At 37.6% G+C, this 21,592-nt stretch overlaps 1 protein-coding gene across 1 annotated transcript in view; it reads right to left on the bottom strand.

The window, feature by feature from the left end:
* Positions 1-21,592, bottom strand: part of LOC306869448 (rab effector Noc2-like) — a gene marked incomplete at both ends in the record, with an annotated part of 105,089 nt that overhangs the window by 34,292 nt on the left and 49,205 nt on the right. The window contains one exon of the mRNA XM_079416227.1: positions 6,620-6,782. Coding sequence (XP_079272353.1) covers positions 6,620-6,782 — 163 coding nt within the window. The remainder of the gene's footprint in view (positions 1-6,619; positions 6,783-21,592) is intronic.

Raw genomic sequence — 21,592 nt, 5'->3', positions numbered from 1 at the left:
TGAAAAAGTTTAATTTATGAAATCACTGTTTAAATCTGAAAGCAGCTGAGCGAATGTTTAAATAATCTTCATTCTCCTTTCTGTCCCCCTGAGCATCTGGGATGGGAAGTGCTTCACCTGCATGTCCAATCACATTAGACTGACTGAAACTTTACCTAATCTAACCATCAGCTGAAAAGAAAGACATTAATTCTAAAGCTTATCTATATCGCTCTGTTACATTTGTTTAGACATGATGATTTTGACCTGCCAGCCTTAAAGGTTGTTCCAGATTCAATACAAGTTAAGCTCCATCGACAGCATCTGTAGCAAGCTGGCGGATCTCTAGAGGATTTAACTGCAGAAATGTGAAGCTTGCAGTGTACTAAATCACTTTCTTTAATTCCAATCTATTGTTTTTCTTCTGCATTTACAAATTGAATAATATTGTTGTAATATAATCTACAATAAGCCAGAGATAGAACTGAACTTTTTTTAAAACCTGAAGCATTTCTTTAAATATATTTTTCTCTGTCTGCATTTTTTGTAATACTATCTGAAAACTGCTGGCTTCAAAATACCAGAGCAAACATGCTCTGTTTAATCATTTCAACAAAATCAATACCAGATTTAATATTATTCTAGCAACGTTAATGCACTTCTTCATGGAAATGTTTTTTTATACATTTACTCTATGTAGCCTGAGTCAATATTATTACAAGACAGATGACATATAACGTCTCAAAATATCTTCACAATTTTAGGTTTTGCTTTTGTCTTCCATTATTCCAATAAGAATGTTTTATTATTGTTACATTACATTTAGTCATTTAGCAGAAGCTTTTATCCAAAGCAACTTACAAATGAGGACAATGGAAGCAATCAAAATCAACAAAAGAACAATGATATCCAAGTGCTATAACAAGTCTCAGTTAATCTTAACGCAGTACACATAGAAAGTTTTAACTATATAAATAAAAACAGATATAATCAGTGGTGAAAATGGCCGAAATTCACTGGGGGGACTCTAGCTTGGGGGGGGGGGGGGGGGGGGGGGGGGGGGGTTAACAATGGTAATTTTAGATTACCTTTCGTATGTACAGTGGTGTGAAAAAGTGTTGGCCCCCTTCCTGAAATTTTTTAAAATGTTTGTCACATTTTAATGTTTCAGATCATCAAACAAATTTAAATATTAATCAAAGATAACAAAAGTAAACACAACATGCAGTTTTTGAATTAAGTTTTTTATTATGAAGGGAAAACAAAATCCAAACCCACATGGCCCTGTGTGAAAAAGTGCTTGCCCCCTAAACCTAATAACTGGTTGGGCCACCCTTAGCAGCAACAACTGCAATCAAGCGTTTGTGATAACTTGCAATGAGTCTGTTACAGCGCTGTGGAGGAATTTTGGCCCACTCATCTTGGCAGAATTGTTGTAATTCAGCCACATTGGAGGGTTTTCGAGCATGAACCGCCTTTTTAAGGTCATGCCACAGCATCTCAATAGGATTCAGGTCAGGACTTTGACTAGGCCACTCCAAAGTCTTGATTTTGTTTTTCTTCAACCATTCAGAGGTGGATTTGCTGGTGTGTTTTGGATCATTGTCCTGCTGCAGAACCCAAGTTCGCTTTAGCTTGAAGTCACGAACAGATGGCCGGACATTGTCCTTCAGGATTTTTTGGTAGACAGTTGAATTCATGGTTCCGTTTATCACAGCAAGTCGTCCAGGTCCTGAAGCAGCAAAACAGCCCCAGACCATCACACTACCACCACCATATTTTACTGTTGGTATGATGTTCTTTTTCTGAAATGCTGTGTTACTTTTACGCCAGATGTAATGGGACACACACCTTCCAAAAAGTTCAACTTTTGTCTCGTCAGTCCACGGAGTATTTTCCCAAAAGTCTTGGGGATCATCAAGATGTTTTCTGGCAAAACTGAGACGAGCCTTTATGTTTTTTTTGCTCAGCAGCGGTTTTCGTCTTGGAACTCTGCCATGCAGGGCAAACACTTTTTCACACAGGGCTATGTGGGTTTGGATTTTGTTTTCCCTTCATAAAAAAAACCCTTCATTTAAAAACTGCATGTTGTGTTTACTTGTGTTATCTTTGATTAATATTTACATTTATTTGATGATCTGAAACATTGAAGTGTGACAAACATGCAAAAAAATTTAAAATCAGGAAGGGGGGCAACACTTTTTCACACCACTGTATTTAATCATAAAACCATTTATTAACAACTTATGTCATATTTTCTCTAAACCTTCTTGTACATTAAGACAGGCATCTGCAATTCTGCCCAAAATTAATTAAATTGTGTTTGAATTTGTACATATTATAATATCATTATTATTAATGACCGCTTGTGTTTAATAAAAAAACAAACATTGATTAGTGAAATGAACGAATGATTTCATAAAATATTAGAATGATTGTCTCTCATTGGCCTGATTAGCTAAGCCCCAAAACACGTCTTATTTAGCGGTCATGATTTGTAGATTATATCTAATATTGCATGATTTGTAGATTATATCTAATAGTTTACACTTTGCAAAAACATTTTCAATTAGTTTTAAAAGTAACATTACATTCTTAAGAACTCTACACTTACGTTTCTTTTCAGGAGCACTAGTGCTTCTACTTAAAAATAAATAAAATAAATTAGGAACACCTTCTGATCAATGACAGAAATTAACCTTACTATTATAAGGTGATTTCTGACTCAAAGTATTTTTTTAACCTTTGTAATGCCATTTTTAACTTTATTAAATGTCATATGTTGCGCCAAAAATAGATTTATTAACTTTTTGTAAAAAATAAAATAAAAAAAATGAAACAAATTCATTTAAAATAATCAGATACAATCAGGAAGACCTGAAATCAGCATCAACAATTAATCTTTGCACGGAACAGAAGAGCACAAATGTGGAATATTTAGACTTTTTAACAAGACTCAGAGGTGGCATTAATACATTTAATAACAATGTTATGAGATTGAATATAGAAACATTAAACAATTCAAATTTATACTTTAAAAATGAAACTCCCAGTAGGTGGCAGCAAGTCACTGTCTGTCACGGAATCATTCATCTAATCGATTCCTTCAAACGGCTGATTCATTAAGGAATGAAGCAAGTGAATCTCTTTATGAATGGGTCATTGAATCATTGACTCACTTTGTTCAAAAACAAAGATTCATTCATAATCGAAACAGCGCTTGGAGATGCGCAGCGGCTCAGTTGTGACTTTATTTCATCAACAAAATAGTTCTGAACAGATCAGTCAAGTGTTCCTAAAATGTAAGTCGCTTTATATTAACTTTTGAATAAAATCAGTAATGTATAAATCTGTTGTATAAATTCTATTTCACATTTACAAACCCTTCATAATCATTAAATTCATTGCGATCTCACAAACTTCTATTTTAGTGAATGAAGCTGTCTACACTGCACACTGAATCTATTATTTACATCGTCGCTACAGTTTGTTGATTACAATGAATGACAAACTGCAGTCTGCTTTCACGATCTGTGCTGTGAGGAGCAGCATGCGCAGCAATAGAGAAGCATTTCCATTGGCTGCAGTCTGCTCTTGATGGCCAATCAAAGACGGCATTGCCCAGCAAACCATAGACACAAATATCCTGCTACATTATGTTTAGTCTGCATTGCACTACGGTTTATGCAGAACTGGGTTCGCTTTTGTAGTCTTTTGAATGGATAAAATATAGAAGTCACTTTAAATTTTCAAATAAATCTAACCAGTTGGAAATGAAACGCCGTCCCCCCTCGAAATTCACTCCCTGGACTCCGTCCCCCCACGCACCCTCCATTTCCAGCCCTGGATATAATACAAAAAGATAAGAAAAGCTAGTGTTAGTTAATATGAATAGTTAACATCTATGTACTGGAGATTTTACCCTTCTCTTCTGAAGATCCAGTGAAGCTACACAGAGTCAAATTGACTCCCACATGACAAATCAGAGCCTAAAAGTCACAATCTGCTGTTTGTGACTGAGTGTGTATGCAAGACAGGTGACAGTAAAGCATTTACACTGCCATTATCAAATCATATTTGTTGGAGACGTTCCAGGTTGAAAGCTTTGTTAAAAACTTTGGTAAAGGAATAGTTTGTTCAAAAGTTTCTGCCATTATTTCCTCACCCTCAGAAAGCTCCAAAGCTGTATCAATTCCTTGCAACACAAAAATAAGAAATTCTCAGGACTGTGCTGGTTGTTCTTTCCATGCAATTACATTCAACCGGGACCAAAAAAAGCTTATGACAGATAAGTCAAAATTACAGCGACAGTATGAAGAACCCATAAATCAATACTCTGATCCAAAGAACAATCTATAAATGTAAGAAATGTAAAAAAATAAAATACATTTTTAATCTGCAAAAAAGCATATCAGCAATTTAAGAAGCCAATTTAGCCAAACATGCAAAATTCACTAGCATACAGTCAAATATAGTTCTTGATAAGAACACAGTTTATTGTTGAACTTAAAATGCTAAAAAAATCTCTGAAAAGTGTATTTTATCAAAGGGTCAGGAAGGTACACTTCCTGAATCAACATGTGTGCTTTTATCATGCTTAATTCAGTAACAACCTCTGATATGCTCGTGCATAATAGCAGCAGCTGGTATGAAGGTATTACTCTATGTTAGTCCCACCAAAAGCCTTTCAGACATAATTTATTCAGTCATTCTTTAAATGGATCTAGTCAGAAAAGGTGTCCACCCCTACCACACTAATGCATCTCATACACCTCTCGCTCTCAAGCACACATGGATAGCACTAAAGCCACATTTGGTGCTCTAAGGCGGTTTTAACAAAAAAGGAAAAGAAAACTCATGTCAACCACAAAAGCTATAAAGCACCACCATATGGATTTGATGAACATTCCTGAACATCGTATTTGCATGTCGGAGATAATCAAATGCATGAGAAACTGTGTGACTGTAAACTCTTATGGGCCACAAGTTTTATTATATGTAATAAAATGATGATATATGAGTGTCCTTACAGCAAGACGCAACAGCACTTAAGGGACGCTGCTTCACATGCTGTAGAACTCTTCTACTGCCTAATTCTTCTGATAAGTAAGCTTATCGCACACTGCAGATGGGTCCATTTAATTCATGGCATGGCGAGTTTATTTTTACATATATTTCACTTTTCATCCTCCCTAAAATGCATTTCTGCAAGGTTAAGCAGAACTGTGCCTGGAAGCTAGGAGCGTTTCAGCCTGAAATTAAAGTAAGAGTAAATGTTTATTTGGAGAAGGGTTAAATGGGGTCACCTTAAGATGGTTGAGTTCATTAATAGCGTCACTGGCAGAGAATGGGATGTCCCATCTAAAGTAGAGAAATGACTAAGGGGTGTTTTAATAAGCTAACTGACCTTTAGATCTATAGCCTCACCAGTATATTTAGATAACTAATACAATGGCCTAATTACAGACACAGTACAGAGGTATAAAAGGTTATCTTAAAATCTCAATAAAGTGTGGGTGCGTGCTAGCAAAGTACATCTCATGTTTTACCATTTAAAAACCTAAGAAAAGAAACCCCAATTATTATTATTAATATTTGAATTTTTTTCATGAATTAATTTGATTGAAAAGTGTGATTTTGCTTTCTTATCTAATGCAATGGCGTTTATACATTTTTATGTGTCCAAATATTCCAGGTTCAATACAAGTTTAGCTAATTGACAGCAATTGAGGCATAATTACTAGGGGTACACAAAAATGGCAGTTCAAAAGTCAAGGTTTGAAAGGTTTTTGGTAGAGCTGGGAAATAGACATTTTTTACAATGTATATGTTTCTTGCTGTTTTTTTCAAACAGCAGTTTACTGAAACTCTGGCTTTAACTTAAAAAAACCTGCCTTTAAATCAATAAGTAAATTTTGCTGCAACTAGCTGCAACATACTCTCCGAACCACAGTTTATGATGCTGTCGTAAATAGGGAAGAGATTTAAAGTTCTTCCATTTTGAATGCAAAATATTTGAACAAAATCTTTAGTCAAAATGATTGTGCTTCCATTTTATCACTGCACTTTTAATCTATTGCTTTAAACTGTGTGCTGGGTTAGTTTAAAACTTTTAATATAATACTCATGTTTAGGACATTTTAGTATGTAGGTAACCTACATAAGCGCACGTAAAGGGTTTTCCCCTCACACTAACATCATTTAACATACATTGTCAGCATCCTGTGGTCACTGTTTAGTACTGAAACAGTATTTTAACAATTACAGATTGGCCACATTTTCTTCTACTGAAAGTGCCTCACTGTAACCCAGATTTGTGCTTTTATTAAGAAAGGGATGAACACAAGGAAATTAATTTTATGGCAATCAATGTTGTGAGACAAATGCTGCCAAATGAGCTTAACTTGTTTTGGACTCGGAATGTTCTTGTAAGGGCATTGTAGTAAAACAAAATATTTGCCTTTAATTTTAAGGAAAGACCAGAGAGAAAAGTAATGGGAGAGAGAAGGGGAATGGGATACGATAGACTCCTTATGGTTCAAGCATGAGAATTTCAGCTATTCAGTTTTTAAAGTTCTGCGCATTCCATATAGAATAGAATATAATTGAATAGAATAGAATAGAAGCATTAGCATCTAACCTTTACTTTGAGCCCAAGTGTAGCTTATTGGTGCACTCCTGGCCACTGGCAGAAGCTCTCCTCTTTCTATAACTGGCTTCCTGTTATCTAGAATTGAATCCTTAATGGGACGAATATGCTTCGGCAAGGCTTTGTAGAACCAGGCTCCAGAACGTTTCCACACCTTTGAAGAGCAGGGAAAGGAAAACAAATTAAGCACAGCTCAGTATAGAGTAATTTAAAGCAGGTGCTTAAAGACATAGCATTGTGCCAAAACATTACAGCTGTCTGTCCAGCTATTTAGCATGCTCTCAAACCCTGGAGTAAGTTTTTTTTTTTTTTTTTGGTTAAAATAAAATGTCTTTCTTTTTTTTTTTAACTGACTATTGCCTTGAACTTAAAGCCATGTTCAGTCATATGTATGAGAAATATGTGAAGTCTACATGCAAGAAAGTTTTTAACAAGAAATTCCCCTTACGGTGATTTCGAGTGCCTCAATGTCGCAATATGTGATTTTACATACATACATTTATTCTTTCATTTGTTAATTCATTCTCATTGGTATATTAAAGGTGACATATCATGAAAATCTGACTTTTCCAGGTTTTAAGTGCTATAATCAGGTCCCCAGTGCATCTAACAACCAGGGTAACATGAAAAAGATTAACCCAGTAACTTTGTTTTAGTAAGCCTTTTTCTGCAAGCTTCTGAAAAAAACGAGCTTCTGTAAGTTTCCACCCGCTGCGCCGTCATTTTGATTTCGCAAGCGACAACGGTGTAGCAGTTCTAATGCCATGGTGAAAGTTTGAGCAAAACATACTAACTGTTCTGCCTTTGGCTGCACAGACGAGCACAGAGCACTATTTAGTCCCAGCCTCAGAGGAGACAAGAGAACAGTGGATTTATTGATTTATTTACTGTATGCTGCTGCCACACAGAATTTCCAGCGATTTATTTTCCAGCTGTTTACCTTCATAGACATAACTGACTGTTTTTGTAACTCGTGTGTTTTTAACGTAAACTTGTGTGTGAATGAGAACTTAGTTTACACACATGCAGTGACAGCCGCTTTCTGTCCGTGTGCTTCGGATGTGTGCACTCAGAAAACCGTAGAAGTTTAAACTAATATGTTTTAAAACGCATGACTTTAGCGCGTTAAACATGATAATCAGAACCAAAACAGCAGTGCTGCCAACTTCTTTCGATGGAAAGTAGCTAAAGTCAGTTTGAAAAGTCGCTAAATGTCACTAGATGATGTCATACGCTAATTAGCATATCTATGACGTCATCGCATCATATTGCCTTTTACATTTGTTTCTCTCTCTGTGCTCATACTTTTCCTTTATATATTTTACTGTTTATGTTGTCAGTCAACGGGATAAATATGAAATAGTGACTGAAACGCAGCCCTTTAAGAATACATAACCAGTTCTCCCTTCCAAGAAGTTAGTCTGCACAAAAATCCTTTTATAATTGAGCGTCGTCTGAGGAAATCAAATAATACACACAAGATAAGACAAGACAAAGACAATTCTTGTGCTGTGATTTCGGCTATATTTGCATTTAAAACTAGAGAAGCAACATAATATCTATTTTAACTGAACGCTCTGCTCCTCTCAGACGTTCACTGAACAGAGCACATGCAGAGAAAGAGGTGCGTGCGCGCTGACCTCGTGCCGTCGTGGCATTACCAGCGATCACAGAGACTCGCTAAGGTTTGTCAAAGAAGTCGCTAGATTTGTCGCTTTTTTGGAAAAAAGTCGCTAAGGGGGTCTGAAAAGTCGCTAAATCTAGCGACAAAGTTGCTATGTTGACAACACTGCAAATCAGATGTTTTTAGGGAGCAGGAGCTCATTTAGATTTAAAGAAACAGGCACGAAATCAGAGTGTTTCTGCTTCCACTCAAATTTTTTTAAATTATATAATAAATGATCTGTGGGGTATTTAGAGCTGGAACTTCACAGACACATTCTGGGGACACCAGAGACTTATATTACATATTGCAAAAAGGGGCATTCTATGTCTCCTAAATTCTGGAGACTTCCAACATCCACCTAGATAAACCTCAGGCTGCAGACTTCCACACTCTGCTTACTTCTGATCTCAAACGAGTGTCAACTACAGCTACTCACAAATCAGGCAACCAACTGGACCTTATTTACACATGACACTGCTCCACTGATCATGTGCTGGTTACTCCACTGCACACCTCGGATCCTACTCGCTCTTAACCTCAACATGATTCCTGACACATCACATACCCCTCCACATGTCACTTTTCGACGTAACCTACGCTCACGCTCACCCTCCCGGCTTTCTGCTATGGTTTCATCTTCGCTTCCTCCTCCTAAACAGTTATCATCTCTTGATGCTAACAGTGCTACTGATTCTTTCTGCTCCACTCTGACGTCTTGTTCAGACACTTTCTCCCCCTTATCTTCCAGGCCACCCCTTCTGCCCCTTGGCTATCTGATGTCCTCCGCAAACATCGTTCTAAGCTCAGGGCTGCAGAAAGGGTATGGCGCAAATCACAAAATCCTACTGACCTTAATTTATATCGATCATTCTCTGACTTCTCTGCTAATGTCTCCACTGCTAAAATGACATACTATCACGACAGAATTAACAAAACATTTTCCTCCATCCTTTGTCCTCCTCCTCCCCCTCCTTCATCAACTCTAACAGCTGACGACTCTGCCACATTCTTCATTAATAAAATTACAAACCTCACAGCATAATTCTCCATACCACAAACTGTCAAACACATCTTACCAACAAACTGTAGTGAATTTTGCTTTCGCCAACCTAAGGAGGCGAAATAGTGTAGTGATGGGTACTCACGTCACAGGTGACGCTATGATTTTTAGACCACGTGTCACTTAAGATGTGGTTAGGAGTACATCACATAAGAAAGATTGATGGGATATCTAACTTGTAGAAACTTTACTGCATTATCAACACAAGGAAGACACAAGGGTAAAAAATTAATTTCATTAACAAAAGATAGATAAGAGTAATCAACAACTACATGAATAACATGAATGGGAAAGTAATAAAATGCATAAGATACATAAAATCCAAGTGATTATGTTGGATGTTGCTATGTCAGAGCTACGTTATCTCCAAGACGGCCGCAGGGGAAGAAGGTTCCAAAGAGACTGAATGTCTCTAAGCTGAAGTGTGCCCAGGTTAAGCAGTCACTGGCAGAAGAGCTGGCTAGCAAGCTGGAACTTCTGAACTTTGACTTGCACGATGTTGACTCAGACTGGATCACATTTAGAGACGCAGTCTATGCCACTGCCAAGGAAGTGTTGGGTCCCACCACACGAAAGCACCAGGATTGGTTTGATGACAACAACGAGGGCATTCAATCTTTGCTAGATGAAAAACATTGCCTTCACAGATCATACCTAAATGATCCATCCTCTGTATCCAAGAAAGATGCTTTCAACAGCATCAGAAGAACCGTCCAGCTTGAACTGCGACGAATGCAGGATGATTGGCTGAGTGAGAAAGCTGACGAGATCCAGGCTTTTGCTGATCGCAAGGACATAAAGAACTTCTACAGCGCACTCAAGGCTGTCTACGGTCCCACTTCTTCAGGATTGTCTACCCTTCTCAGTGCAGATGGGAACACACTGATATCAGGCAAGGAAGAAGTGCTTCAGCGTTAGGCAGAACACTTCAGTATTGTTCTTAATCGCCCGTCCTCCATCAATGACGCTGCGATTGCCGGTCTGCCGCAAGCTGCAACCGATCACTCACTTGCCGATCCCCCTACTGCAGCTGGGGTGGAAGAAGCAGTTAAATGTCTCTCCAGTGGCAAAGCACCAGGGGCTGACTCCATTCCAGTAGAAATCTACACATCTGGCGGTCCACAGTTGAACAGGAAGCTTACTGAGTGATTCCAATCCATGTGGAACAGTGTTAATTTCGTTGACGAAGACGACGACGAAAAATATTAGTCAACGAACCTTTTTTCTGTGACTAAGACGAGACGTTGACGAGCTAAAACTAATATCTGATGATAAAAACTATGACGAAATGTATTTGCGTCTTCATTAACAAGACGAGACGGGACTAAAATGTTATTTGAGGACTACCGGACATTCAAAATACATCCTATAGGCTAAGTTAACTGTCTTGTATTTCAAAATGTGCGTCTCTGTCATTGGATAAGGTGCGTTTGCATGGCAGCCGCGGTGGACGGATAGGCTACCAAAACGCGAACTAGCGATCTGAAACAATGGCCTCAGCACCCGAAGGGTTAGGGAGTGAGTGACCAGACGTCCCGTTTTTCAATTTCAAGTCACAATTCATTGTCGATTAACTTAAAGTCAGTGAAGGTGCGATAGGCGGAAACGCGCTGATAGAAGTGCTCTCTCTCGCACGCGCTCCACTTCTTCAGTTCTTATACAGCGCGCGATCAGTTCTCAGTGCTCAAATACACACACAGCAGTCCAAATGTCTCTCATGTAGAGCATCTCACGGAAATACAGTCCGTTATGGTTTAAGTGAGCTTAAACAGGTGGGTGAAAACTGAATGTATGTCAGTAGGCTATTACATACATACCTTCCGTCTTAAATTGACAGCATTCCTAATTATCTGTCATAAATGTTAACCAACAAAAGATGTTAAATAAATGTATACTTGTTAAGTAAACCTACTGTATCTGAATTTATATCTCTACCAAAAAATTAAAATTTATTCCAGTTTTTCCAAATTCAATCCTTGATTCAAATTTCTCATAACTAAGCTTAATTGATTTGGTCTAAAGAGAGAAGTATTGATGACTATTTTTGTTAGAATACTACATATAAAATAGCTACCAAAATAAATGTTGGTAACTGCAGCTTGACTAAAAGTAATGGCTAAAAGTTAAAAAAACAAAAATGCAATGACTTTTCGTCGAATAAACTAGACTAAAACTATGAAAGACTCAAATTACTAAAATGTGACTAAGACTATTAAGCATTTTCGTCTCAAGATAAAGACTAAGACTAAATCCAAAATGCCTGCCAAAATTAACACTGATGTGGAACCATCTCTCTGCTATCCGTCACAGGGAAGATTCTAGCCAGGATATTGGTGAACCACTTAAACCATCATCTGGAGCGTGGCATGCTACCTGAGAGTCAGTGCGTGTTCCGGCAGGGCCGTGGGACAGTAGATATTATCTTTGCTGCATGCCAATTGCAAGAAAAATGCCAGGAGCAGAACGTCAGCCTTTACACCATTTTTGTGGACCTGACAAAAGCTTTTGATACTGTCTCCAGAGAAGGACTCTGGAAGATCATGTCTAAGTTCAGCTGCCCTGGCAAGTTCATCACAATGGTTAGGCAGTTCCATGACGGCATGCGTACAGGATGGCGATGCATACTCTGAGCCATTCCCAGTAACAAATTGCGTCAAACAGGGATGCGTCCTCGCCCCCACTCTCTTCAGTAGGATGTTTTCAGCTATGCTGACAGACGCATTTCGCGACAATGCCATTGGTGTCGGTATCAGATACCGTATCAGTAGAAAGCTGTTTAACTTGCAGAGACTGCGGGTCCAAAAACTGAAAAAGGACTGAAAAAGTACTTTGGTCTTCTTTGTGCTTATTGTAAGTCCAAGAAGCCACCGCCCGTGACTTTCTCTTCGCTGACGACGGTGCATTAAATGCCAGCACTCAGTCTGACATGCAGAGGAGCATGGATCAATTCTCCAAAGCCTGCGATGACTTCGGACTTACAATAAGCACAAAGAAGACCGAAGTACTTTTTCAGCAAGCGCCTACAACACCATACACTGAACCAACCATCATAGTCAACGGCAAGAAACTTAAAGTGGCGGACAAATTTGTCTACCTTGGCAGTACACCGTCCCGTCATGTCAGCATTAATGAGGTCAATTATCGGATATCCAGGGCAAGCTCTGCTTTCGGCCGGCTTTATGACAGAGTATGGGAAGAAGGGGTATCAGCATGAAGACCAAGCTCAAAGTATATCGTGCAGTCGTCCTGCCCTCCCTACTGTACGCCTCTGAAACCTGGACAGTGTACAGTTGGCATGCCAAACAGCTCAATTCTTTTCACATGCACTGCCTCAGAAACATCATGCACATCAAATAGCAGGACAAAAGCGTTCTGCCTGGCGCACCTTGGTCAGATCTGGGGTGTCGGGGTATGAGACAAGTCGCATAGCAGAACAGCAGCAGAAGCACCAGCATCGCAAGAGCAAACTCGGCACCGCATCTCTGACAAACTCGGCTCCAGCATTTGCCTGTCCATTCTGCAACCGAACTTTCAGAGCGAGGATTGGACTCATCAGCCATCTTCGCGCCCACAACATCCAGTGATTTGAAGAAGTCGTGGTCATCTTCGCCAGCGAAGGACGAACAAGGAGGAGGAGAAGATCTGGAAAGATAAACCATTGCTACTCTGTAAATAAGGTGAAGAACCTTATTATGCCTCAAACAAATACCTGAGAGATTGTGTTATCAACTGCAATCAGCTATATAATATCTAACCGTCCCATCTGGACGTCTTGACCAATTAGATACTGTCCTTGCTTGGGGTATTGCTTTGTTTCTCCACCCCATCAATAAATCAACATGTTAAATGTTCAGTCGGAGGTCCGAACTTTACAGAACCTTGCAAAGTATACTTTTGAACATGGTTTCTATAACAAGACTATGATACATTTGACAAAGAATTGATTGGAAGAAACATTTAAAGCATAATTTTTCAAACTTATACATACCAAACACGCATAGGAATCCTTCAGCTATTCAATAATGATTGCAAAGACATACATAATATTTGATTAAAACATGATAGTCTAATATGTGGGTTACAAACATAATATAGGGTTCTGCATAGAAATGTCCTTTTAGGATGATTTTATGTGCATATGAAAAAGAAAGTCTTTGTATAGTTCTACGGAGAACCAAATTTGACGGTCTCCTTCCTGAATTGGAATTATCAATAAGTGTTCTTTTGTCTCAAGGTTGTAAGCTGTTCTGTGAAAAAGTTGGTTAGTTTGCTTGCTTCAGACTAGTGGTGCCAGAATCTAATTTATGACATTGTCCTGTTTCCTTGGGGCCTCTCTGAATTCCAGCTCCTCAGGTTTCAATGTTCTGATGCATCTTAAATTTGTCTGATTCAGTCTCTGATATTCTACAATGGCCTGCAGTTAAATTCGGTTGTCAATTCACCTTTTACTCCTTTATCGCGTTCTGTACACACATAATTAACTAAAATTCAGGAGTGACAACCGCATTCTACAACTGCATTAACTCCCGAAAAATACAGGTAGTGACAACCGCATTTACAGAAATTCTACGCAGCGTACATGGAACTGAACTGAACAACTAGTTGTTCATGACGTATTTGAACGTGCATCGGAAATGTGTCTTTGTCTGTATGTGAGACGCAAGAAAATAACAGTGAAAAATCTTTTGACATGAGACTAGCTGCGCTCATGAGCCCTGTGGTAAAGTGTCAGTGTTGCCGGATCTTAGAAAAAAAACAAACAAGGACAAGCAACCTATCTTTATGGGATAAGACCAAACAACATGCGTAAAAGCGCTTGTAAACATGAGGACATGCAACACTGCAAGACAACGCTTTCTAAAGCAGCCTCCCCAGCATAAACAAAACACAGCACGTCTATCAGCGGTAGTTTAGTTAAAATCGTCGGACAAAAAGAGTCTTTAGCCAAAAAATATCACAAGCGGCTACATTTTTATTCACTCCCGCAAGACGACAAAATGTTGCTATGGTTACAAATGCAGGAGTGACTGCTGTTCCGTACACACATGGAACGATAATTTACGGGACATATTAAATGCAAAGTTGACTGGAAGGAAGAATTTGGGTAGGAAAAAGTGCACAAGCAACAGGGATAACAGCAAGCTTGAGAATACTGGCAAGCAAAGCTGATTCAAACACTTGGGAGAGCTTCACAAGGAGTGGACTGAAGCTGGAGTCAGTGCATCAAGAGTCACCACGCTCAGACGTCTTCAGGAATAGGGCTACCAAGCCACTTCTGAACCTGAGCTGCAGAGAAAAAGAACTGGACTGTTGCTCAGTGGTCCAAAGTCCTCTTTTCAGATGAAAGTACATTTTGCATTTCATTTGGAAGTCAAGGTCCCAGAGTCTGGAGGAAGAGTGGAGAGGCACAGAATCCCTGTTGCTTGAAGTCCAGTGTGAAGTTTCCACAGTCAGTGATGATTTGGGCTGCCATGTCATCTGCTGGTGTTGGTCCACTGTGTTTTCTGAAGTCCACAGTCAACGCAGCCATCTACCAGGAAATTTTAGAGCACTTCGTGCTTCCTTCTGCTGACAAGCCTTATGGAGATGCTGATTTCATTTTCCAGCAGGACTTGGCACCTGCCCACACTGCCAAAGGTACCAAAAGCTGGTTCAATGACCATGGTGTTTCTGTGCTTGATTGGCCAGCAAACTCGCCTGACTTGAAAGAGGTGAAAATGGGGCATTGTCAAGAGAAAGATGAGAGTAGGGCTGCACGATTAATCGGAAAAAAAAATCACGATCTCGATTCATACATAAATGCAATCTCATTTCTAAATGACGGCGATTCACTTCTGTGTATTTCCCTGCATTCAGATCATGCTGCATTCACGCGTTATTGGTCACACTCACACAATAACAAAACACTATTAATTCACCAATCAATCATAAATCTCGATCACTTTTCTCCTCTCCCTCATTGGCCACGTTCCGCTGTCACTCAAGTGACGTGTAACAAGGCGGCAGACCTAAACGGAGTCAATAGGTGCGTTCGCAGAATGATCAACGTATGACATCAAAGTACCACGAGAGTGATAAGAAAGCAGTCGGATCCTATGCATTCAAATCGCTCTTGTGGTACTTTGATGTCATACGGTGATCATTCTGCGCAGCGCTGCTTCAACGGGGCGCCAGCATCAACGCTTGACGGAGGGTGTGTCTGAAGCTTGGTGCTGACCAGAGCCGTTGAGAAACAGAGTTGCGACATGCTTTGATCTCGCCGCCGCGCGGTCACGTGGTTCATGGAGCTCTCAATAGTTCCAAACAACTCCGCGCTGTCAATCGGGTCAGACAACAACAGCGGGTATACTTGCAGCATTTTCTGGCAAATATTAACACAAAATGTCCATTGATTAATTCGTTTAATACACTGATAGTAGCATTTTCTCTGTGGAGTTTAATGGAAATAATATTAATGGGTTTTTCTTGTTTAACTATGGAGGAGTAAAAACATAGTACAATGCAACACACAGGATAAGACGGTTACATTTCTTTGTATGCAAAGTATAATGTAAACTGCTTAATAAAGATTGGAGACTTGAGGCATGACTGTGTGTGTTTTTGATTTACACTTATTCCTGTGGATGTGCAGACCAATGATGAAATAAATTATAAATTAATTATCTAATTAGTATGTAAAATGTGTTATTATATTAATATATATTTCTTCATTTATGGTCATCTAATATTCACATTTTAATACAATATTATGTTAAAATATAAGATACAATATGCATACACAAGTAAATATCAATGAATGCTAGAAAAATGCTAGAAATGGTTTTAACCATTTTCAAAAAAAACAAACATCTAAAGACATCTTTTTCGCCACCATCTGACCAATTAATACTAGCACTTGCCTATTCTATTCTATTCTATTCTATTCTATTCTATTCTATTCTATTCTATTTATTTATAAAAAAAATCATGCTGTGTGAACTATGCTAGACTAACTGAGACTTGTCACAGCACTTGTATTTTGTTGCTCTTTCGTTGGTCTGTTTGCTTCTACATTGTAAGTCGCTTTGGATAAAAGCATCTGCTAAATGACTAAATGTAAATGAAAAAAAATGTAATTTAAGTTTTGCAAATACTTCAAAATAAAAAAGGCAACCAACTGTATTCATCAAAATATTTTATTATATAATATATCCACATTATCTAACTGTAAATATAGCATATACTGCCTAATATCTAAAAATAAACATTAACTATAACATGTTTCATAAAATACAACTACTGGTCAGATTTCCGAGAGGTAAACTAATGCGTTATAAATGGCAAAAAATGCAAATTTCCTCACATCTCTGGCGACTGTGTTTGAGAAGCACTGAAATTAATGGGCTTCAATGCTGAAACTATCGGTTGTTTGGAACTATTGGCTGCTCCATGACACGCTTTACTTCCGCATTCCTAAGTTCCTATGGAAGCGTTGCAACTCTGTTTCTCAACGGCTCTGGTGCTGACCATGGTGCTGACGCACCGTCATAGTGATAACAGCCAATCACATACTTTTCTGGTGCTGCATGAACGGGATTGGCTAGCGTCTGCGCTAGGGTATTTGCATAAGGCGATCTGATTGGCTGACACCTGCGTTGGCGCTTGAAAAGTTTAAAAGTTTTCAACTTCTGCCGTGTGCAATGCCAGTAAAGCGACGCGAGGGACCCACAATTCAGTTCGGCAACGCTTGACGTCACTCCATTCAAAGTAAACGAGAGGCGTTGACGCCGACGCCCCGTGTGAATGTGAATATTTTTATTTATTATTGTTAATGTTCTCTTATGTTCAACAACTTAAAGCTTTAAAATTATTAAATTTAAGGGGTCTAAAATAAAGAAAAGAGACAATTTTTTGTTACTCCAGCACTTTATTATACTTTTTTTTTTTTTTGTACTTGAGTGCAATACATTTTGGTTGAAAAAATGAGAATCGTGTAAGAGAATCGTGATCTCAATTCCCATGGAGAAAAATCGTGATTCACATTTTAGCAAGAATCGTGCAGCCCTAGATGAGAGACACCAGACCCAACAATGCAGATGACCTGAAGGCCGCTATCAAAGCAAGCTGGGCTTCCATTACACCTGAGCAGTGCCACAGGCTGATTGCCTCCATGCCACGCCGCATTGATGCAGTAACTCATGCAAAGGAGGTCCAACCAAGTATTGAGTGCATAGAAATGAACATACTTTTCAGAAGCCTGACATTTCTGTTTAAAATATGCTTTTCTTTATTGATCTTATGTAATATCCAAATTTTCTGAGACACTGAATTTTGGATTTTCATTATCTGTAAGCCATAATCATCAAAATTTAAAGAAATAAAGGCTTGAAATATTTCACTATGTGTAATGAATCTATATAATATATGGGTTTCACTTTCTGAAATGAGTGACAAAAAATATTGACCTTTTTCACATCTTTTTCATTTTTTTGAGATGTATCTGTAATCAAATAACACGCATCAAAAATTTCAAACAATCCTTTCAAAATACATTACCCCCATGAAACAATCACCGTAATGCTCTAGATGTGTTCTAAGTAGTGTTGTCACGATACTGGAATTTCTAACTTCGATACGATACCTTGAAAAATATCGATATTCGATATCTTGAGGTACTGCATTTGTTGATTTATTTATTAATCTTTTATTAATCTTAGTTAAATGTTAATTGAAACTAACGTTTACTAATACATGTACTAATTAAAATCCAAAGTTCTATTTGTTGATATTCTCATTTGCTTCATAACCAAAATATTTCCAGATATAGGGCCCTATGAAATCCGTTTTATTTTTCCCCAAATTCCGTTTTATTTTTCTCTACATTAAATTTTTTCCGTTTGAATTTTTCTGGACTCTTTTTTAATGGTCAAATTAAATTCTATTAATCTAAGAGCATGTCTAATTAATTAAAATCATGAAAATTATACAATTTAACATTTAATTTATTAAAAGTGTAACAAAAATGACACGTTTAAAAACGTAATGTTTTATTTTTTTCTCACCTTATGTTTTATTGTTACCAAATTCTGTGTTTTAGCATGTCTATTATTTGAATGCATACAAACAATTTTTATTTATTCTTACAGTAGCCTTATGAAATGTGTTTTCCCCCTCAGAAATTCTGTGTTGTGTATTTAAATTTTACTGAATATCAGATGAAGGCATAAAACAATTTTAATTAATTTATATTTGAATTAATGAAAATTAAACATTTACATTTTTTTGGCAAATGACGGGGATTTACTATTAAAATTAAAATATTTTGTGATTATTTCTTAAAAAAAAATTAACAGTAGTAGTAGTAGCATTATGTACATTCTACTAAATAATAGTAATATAGCCTATTTCTGGCACACGGTCTTTAATATGCTAAGTTAAACCGAACTTTTATTTTGACGGGTTGCCGTGAATACTTTTAAAGTTCTGTGTGTGTATGATATGACGCTAGTTTTACTCAAGTTAAATGGTAAAATGCTCATAAAGTGCCTTTCAGATCAGTTCTGATTGTTGATGTATTTATGTCCTCATTGGGACGGCAGACGCTGAAATCACCGCGAGCGCCACATTAGTAAACACAACCGCACGTGCAGCACATTCACACAGAGACGCGCAGAACATGCAGGATTCATATTTAAATCCACTTTTGCAGCTTAATATTTACAGATACTAGTCCATATCGCGATTTGATTTAAGTGTAATGACCTACTTTTGATTAATTCATCCAAACTTTGACAAATTCCGTGACATTCCGCGTTAAACTGTAAATTCCGTTTTCATGACTGGATTCTGCGATTCCATTAATATTCCATTAATAATGGTACCGTTCAGATATTTCAGTATCGATATTTATCGAAATATCGATATTTTTGACAACACTAGTTCTAAGCACACTACACTCTGGTGCAAGTCACTCTCATGGTGATATAACAGCGAGAGACTGCTGCTCGGCAGGCCAGGCCCCGCTGTAGCCAGGAAGACAATTAAGAAGTGATGGACAGCAGGCTCTGAAATGTCAGGGCTGACAGCAGCTGCTGGAGTCTTGGCAGAGATCATTTCCCAGCTGCACCTGATCAGTTACCATCTCCATTTGCACAACCACTGACCAGACAAAATAATGCAGATCTAGTTTGCAGGGTCAAACAATCTCATAACAATAAATGGCGTTCCTTAATTTTGTATCTTATTTTCTTTGTGTTTGATGCACACATCAAAATCTTTGCACATACAGTAGTAGAAGAAGTTTTTGTGTTTATTGCAGAAGACAAAAGCATGCAGGAAGCAACCATTCTGTTTTCTCCAGGGCACCCATTTCTGCTACCCAGCAAGAGGAGAAAGTGCATTTTAAACTACTAGTGCAATCGGTTCATTCACAGCAAAAAAAATTACTTGCACAATCATGAATAAAGGGAGTGAATAGTCATTTTCCTAGATCTGAGTTTTATCAGTAGGAGATAACGTGTAATTTAGAAAAATTATCCACTTTGAAAGTGGAATGGGTGAATGCCATGAAAACCAGACTGGAAAGTCTGTTTTTGCCTTCCTTTTTATAGTAGCCTACATGTTGCTATCAATGTTTCGTCTGATTCTAAATGAGAAAAAATACATTGATGTACTTGGCAATAACACAAAATAATGAGGTAGATGTAAATTGTACTGACCAAAGAAAACTCTCCTTTGATACTAAAGTGGTACAATTCTCCTATGGCCTTTCCATTCATATAAGCTCAAAACCTTCATTGACAGTTAAATGAAAGACATTATAAATGTACATTATGCATTAACATATGCTTCCTGTAATAATGATTTCATAAAATTGACTAGACTTTTTGACAGACTTCAATAGGAAAGATTTCTTCATCTAAATGACTATTAAAAAAAGGAATCTAGCAGGAGTCAATTGTATAATTTTTTGTTAAAAATACTTCCTCCTTTCCTAGCCTAACATGCAAAGACAACTAGGTCACTATACAAAACGGGTGCTATTTGTGTCTGTCATGTATGTGTGTGGTGAGAAATATTCATCATTCTGTTATTGTTAGTTACAATGTTTTCCTTTTTTACAATAAACTACCTACTCCATGAAAAAAAAAAAAAAATTACTGTATATGTAGGCGCAATTATGTTTCAACATATTAAAATGTATGAATTTACACTTAAATGTTACTAATTAAGTTTAAAGTTATTGATATTAATTTATTTATTCACGTATAAAGTAATCATTTACATTTATTTCTACAAAACAAATGTATAAACTCTGTGGACTCTATGAGAATGAGATTTATTGCCAGGTATGTTTACACATACGATAAATTTGTTATAGTGACAGAAGCAATGGTAGTATTAAAAAATATATATTTATTTTATTATTATTATTATTATTTTCAGCTTAGGAGAGGATCTGTTTTCAGAAAACAAATATTTTTTTGAGTTTGGTGTCACTAGAGGCCCAGAAACTACATTCATCAGATTGAAATTACAGGTCAAGTCATGAATGATGATGAAATAAGCATTCATTAAAAAAAAGTAAAAAAATAAATAAATAAAGCACCACCTGTATCTAATGCATATCTGGGTCACTTAAACCATCACATTAAGACACATCATTGGGTGATCTGCACTTCTTATTGCCTGAACTGGGGGGAGAGAACTGTGATAAGAGACCATTTTGGGAAATGTGGATGTGTTATTTCAAGGTCAACAACAAAATGATTTTTAGTTTAAAAATTAATAGCACGCTCCTTATTGAAAATGCATATTCAATTTGTTATATGTATGAATTTGACTTTTTATGTATTATTAAATGAATTAATAGATCCATACAAATAGTAAAGTAGTAAAGGACAAACCCTTAGCAAAATATGTTTACAATATAAATGGCTGTTGCTGACCTGATGTGACAAGACGAATTACATTGTGATAGGAAACGCATGGGCTTTTATGGGAAAATATATGACAATGTTTTGGTCAAATGACTGTGCAACATACATTAATGTCCATGGCTATAAAAGGGAAGCAAATTGCCCTTGTCATACGGCTCAATAAATTATGGTTCAGAGCTGGACCAGATCCCATTGGCTAGAATGAAGTTTAGGGTGTGGCCAGTGATACCAATCCACACTGTAACTCTGCTTTTCATTTCGGTACCACTGCATCAGAGCTCAGGGGTATTAATTGACTGAACATCTCACAACGCACCAGA

Source organism: Barbus barbus (assembly GCF_936440315.1).
Source record: "Barbus barbus genome assembly, chromosome: 5".
Classification (NCBI taxonomy): domain Eukaryota; kingdom Metazoa; phylum Chordata; class Actinopteri; order Cypriniformes; family Cyprinidae; genus Barbus; species Barbus barbus.
The sequence above is the reverse complement of the archived record's forward strand: the minus strand, read 5'-3'. Positions and strand labels throughout refer to the sequence as shown.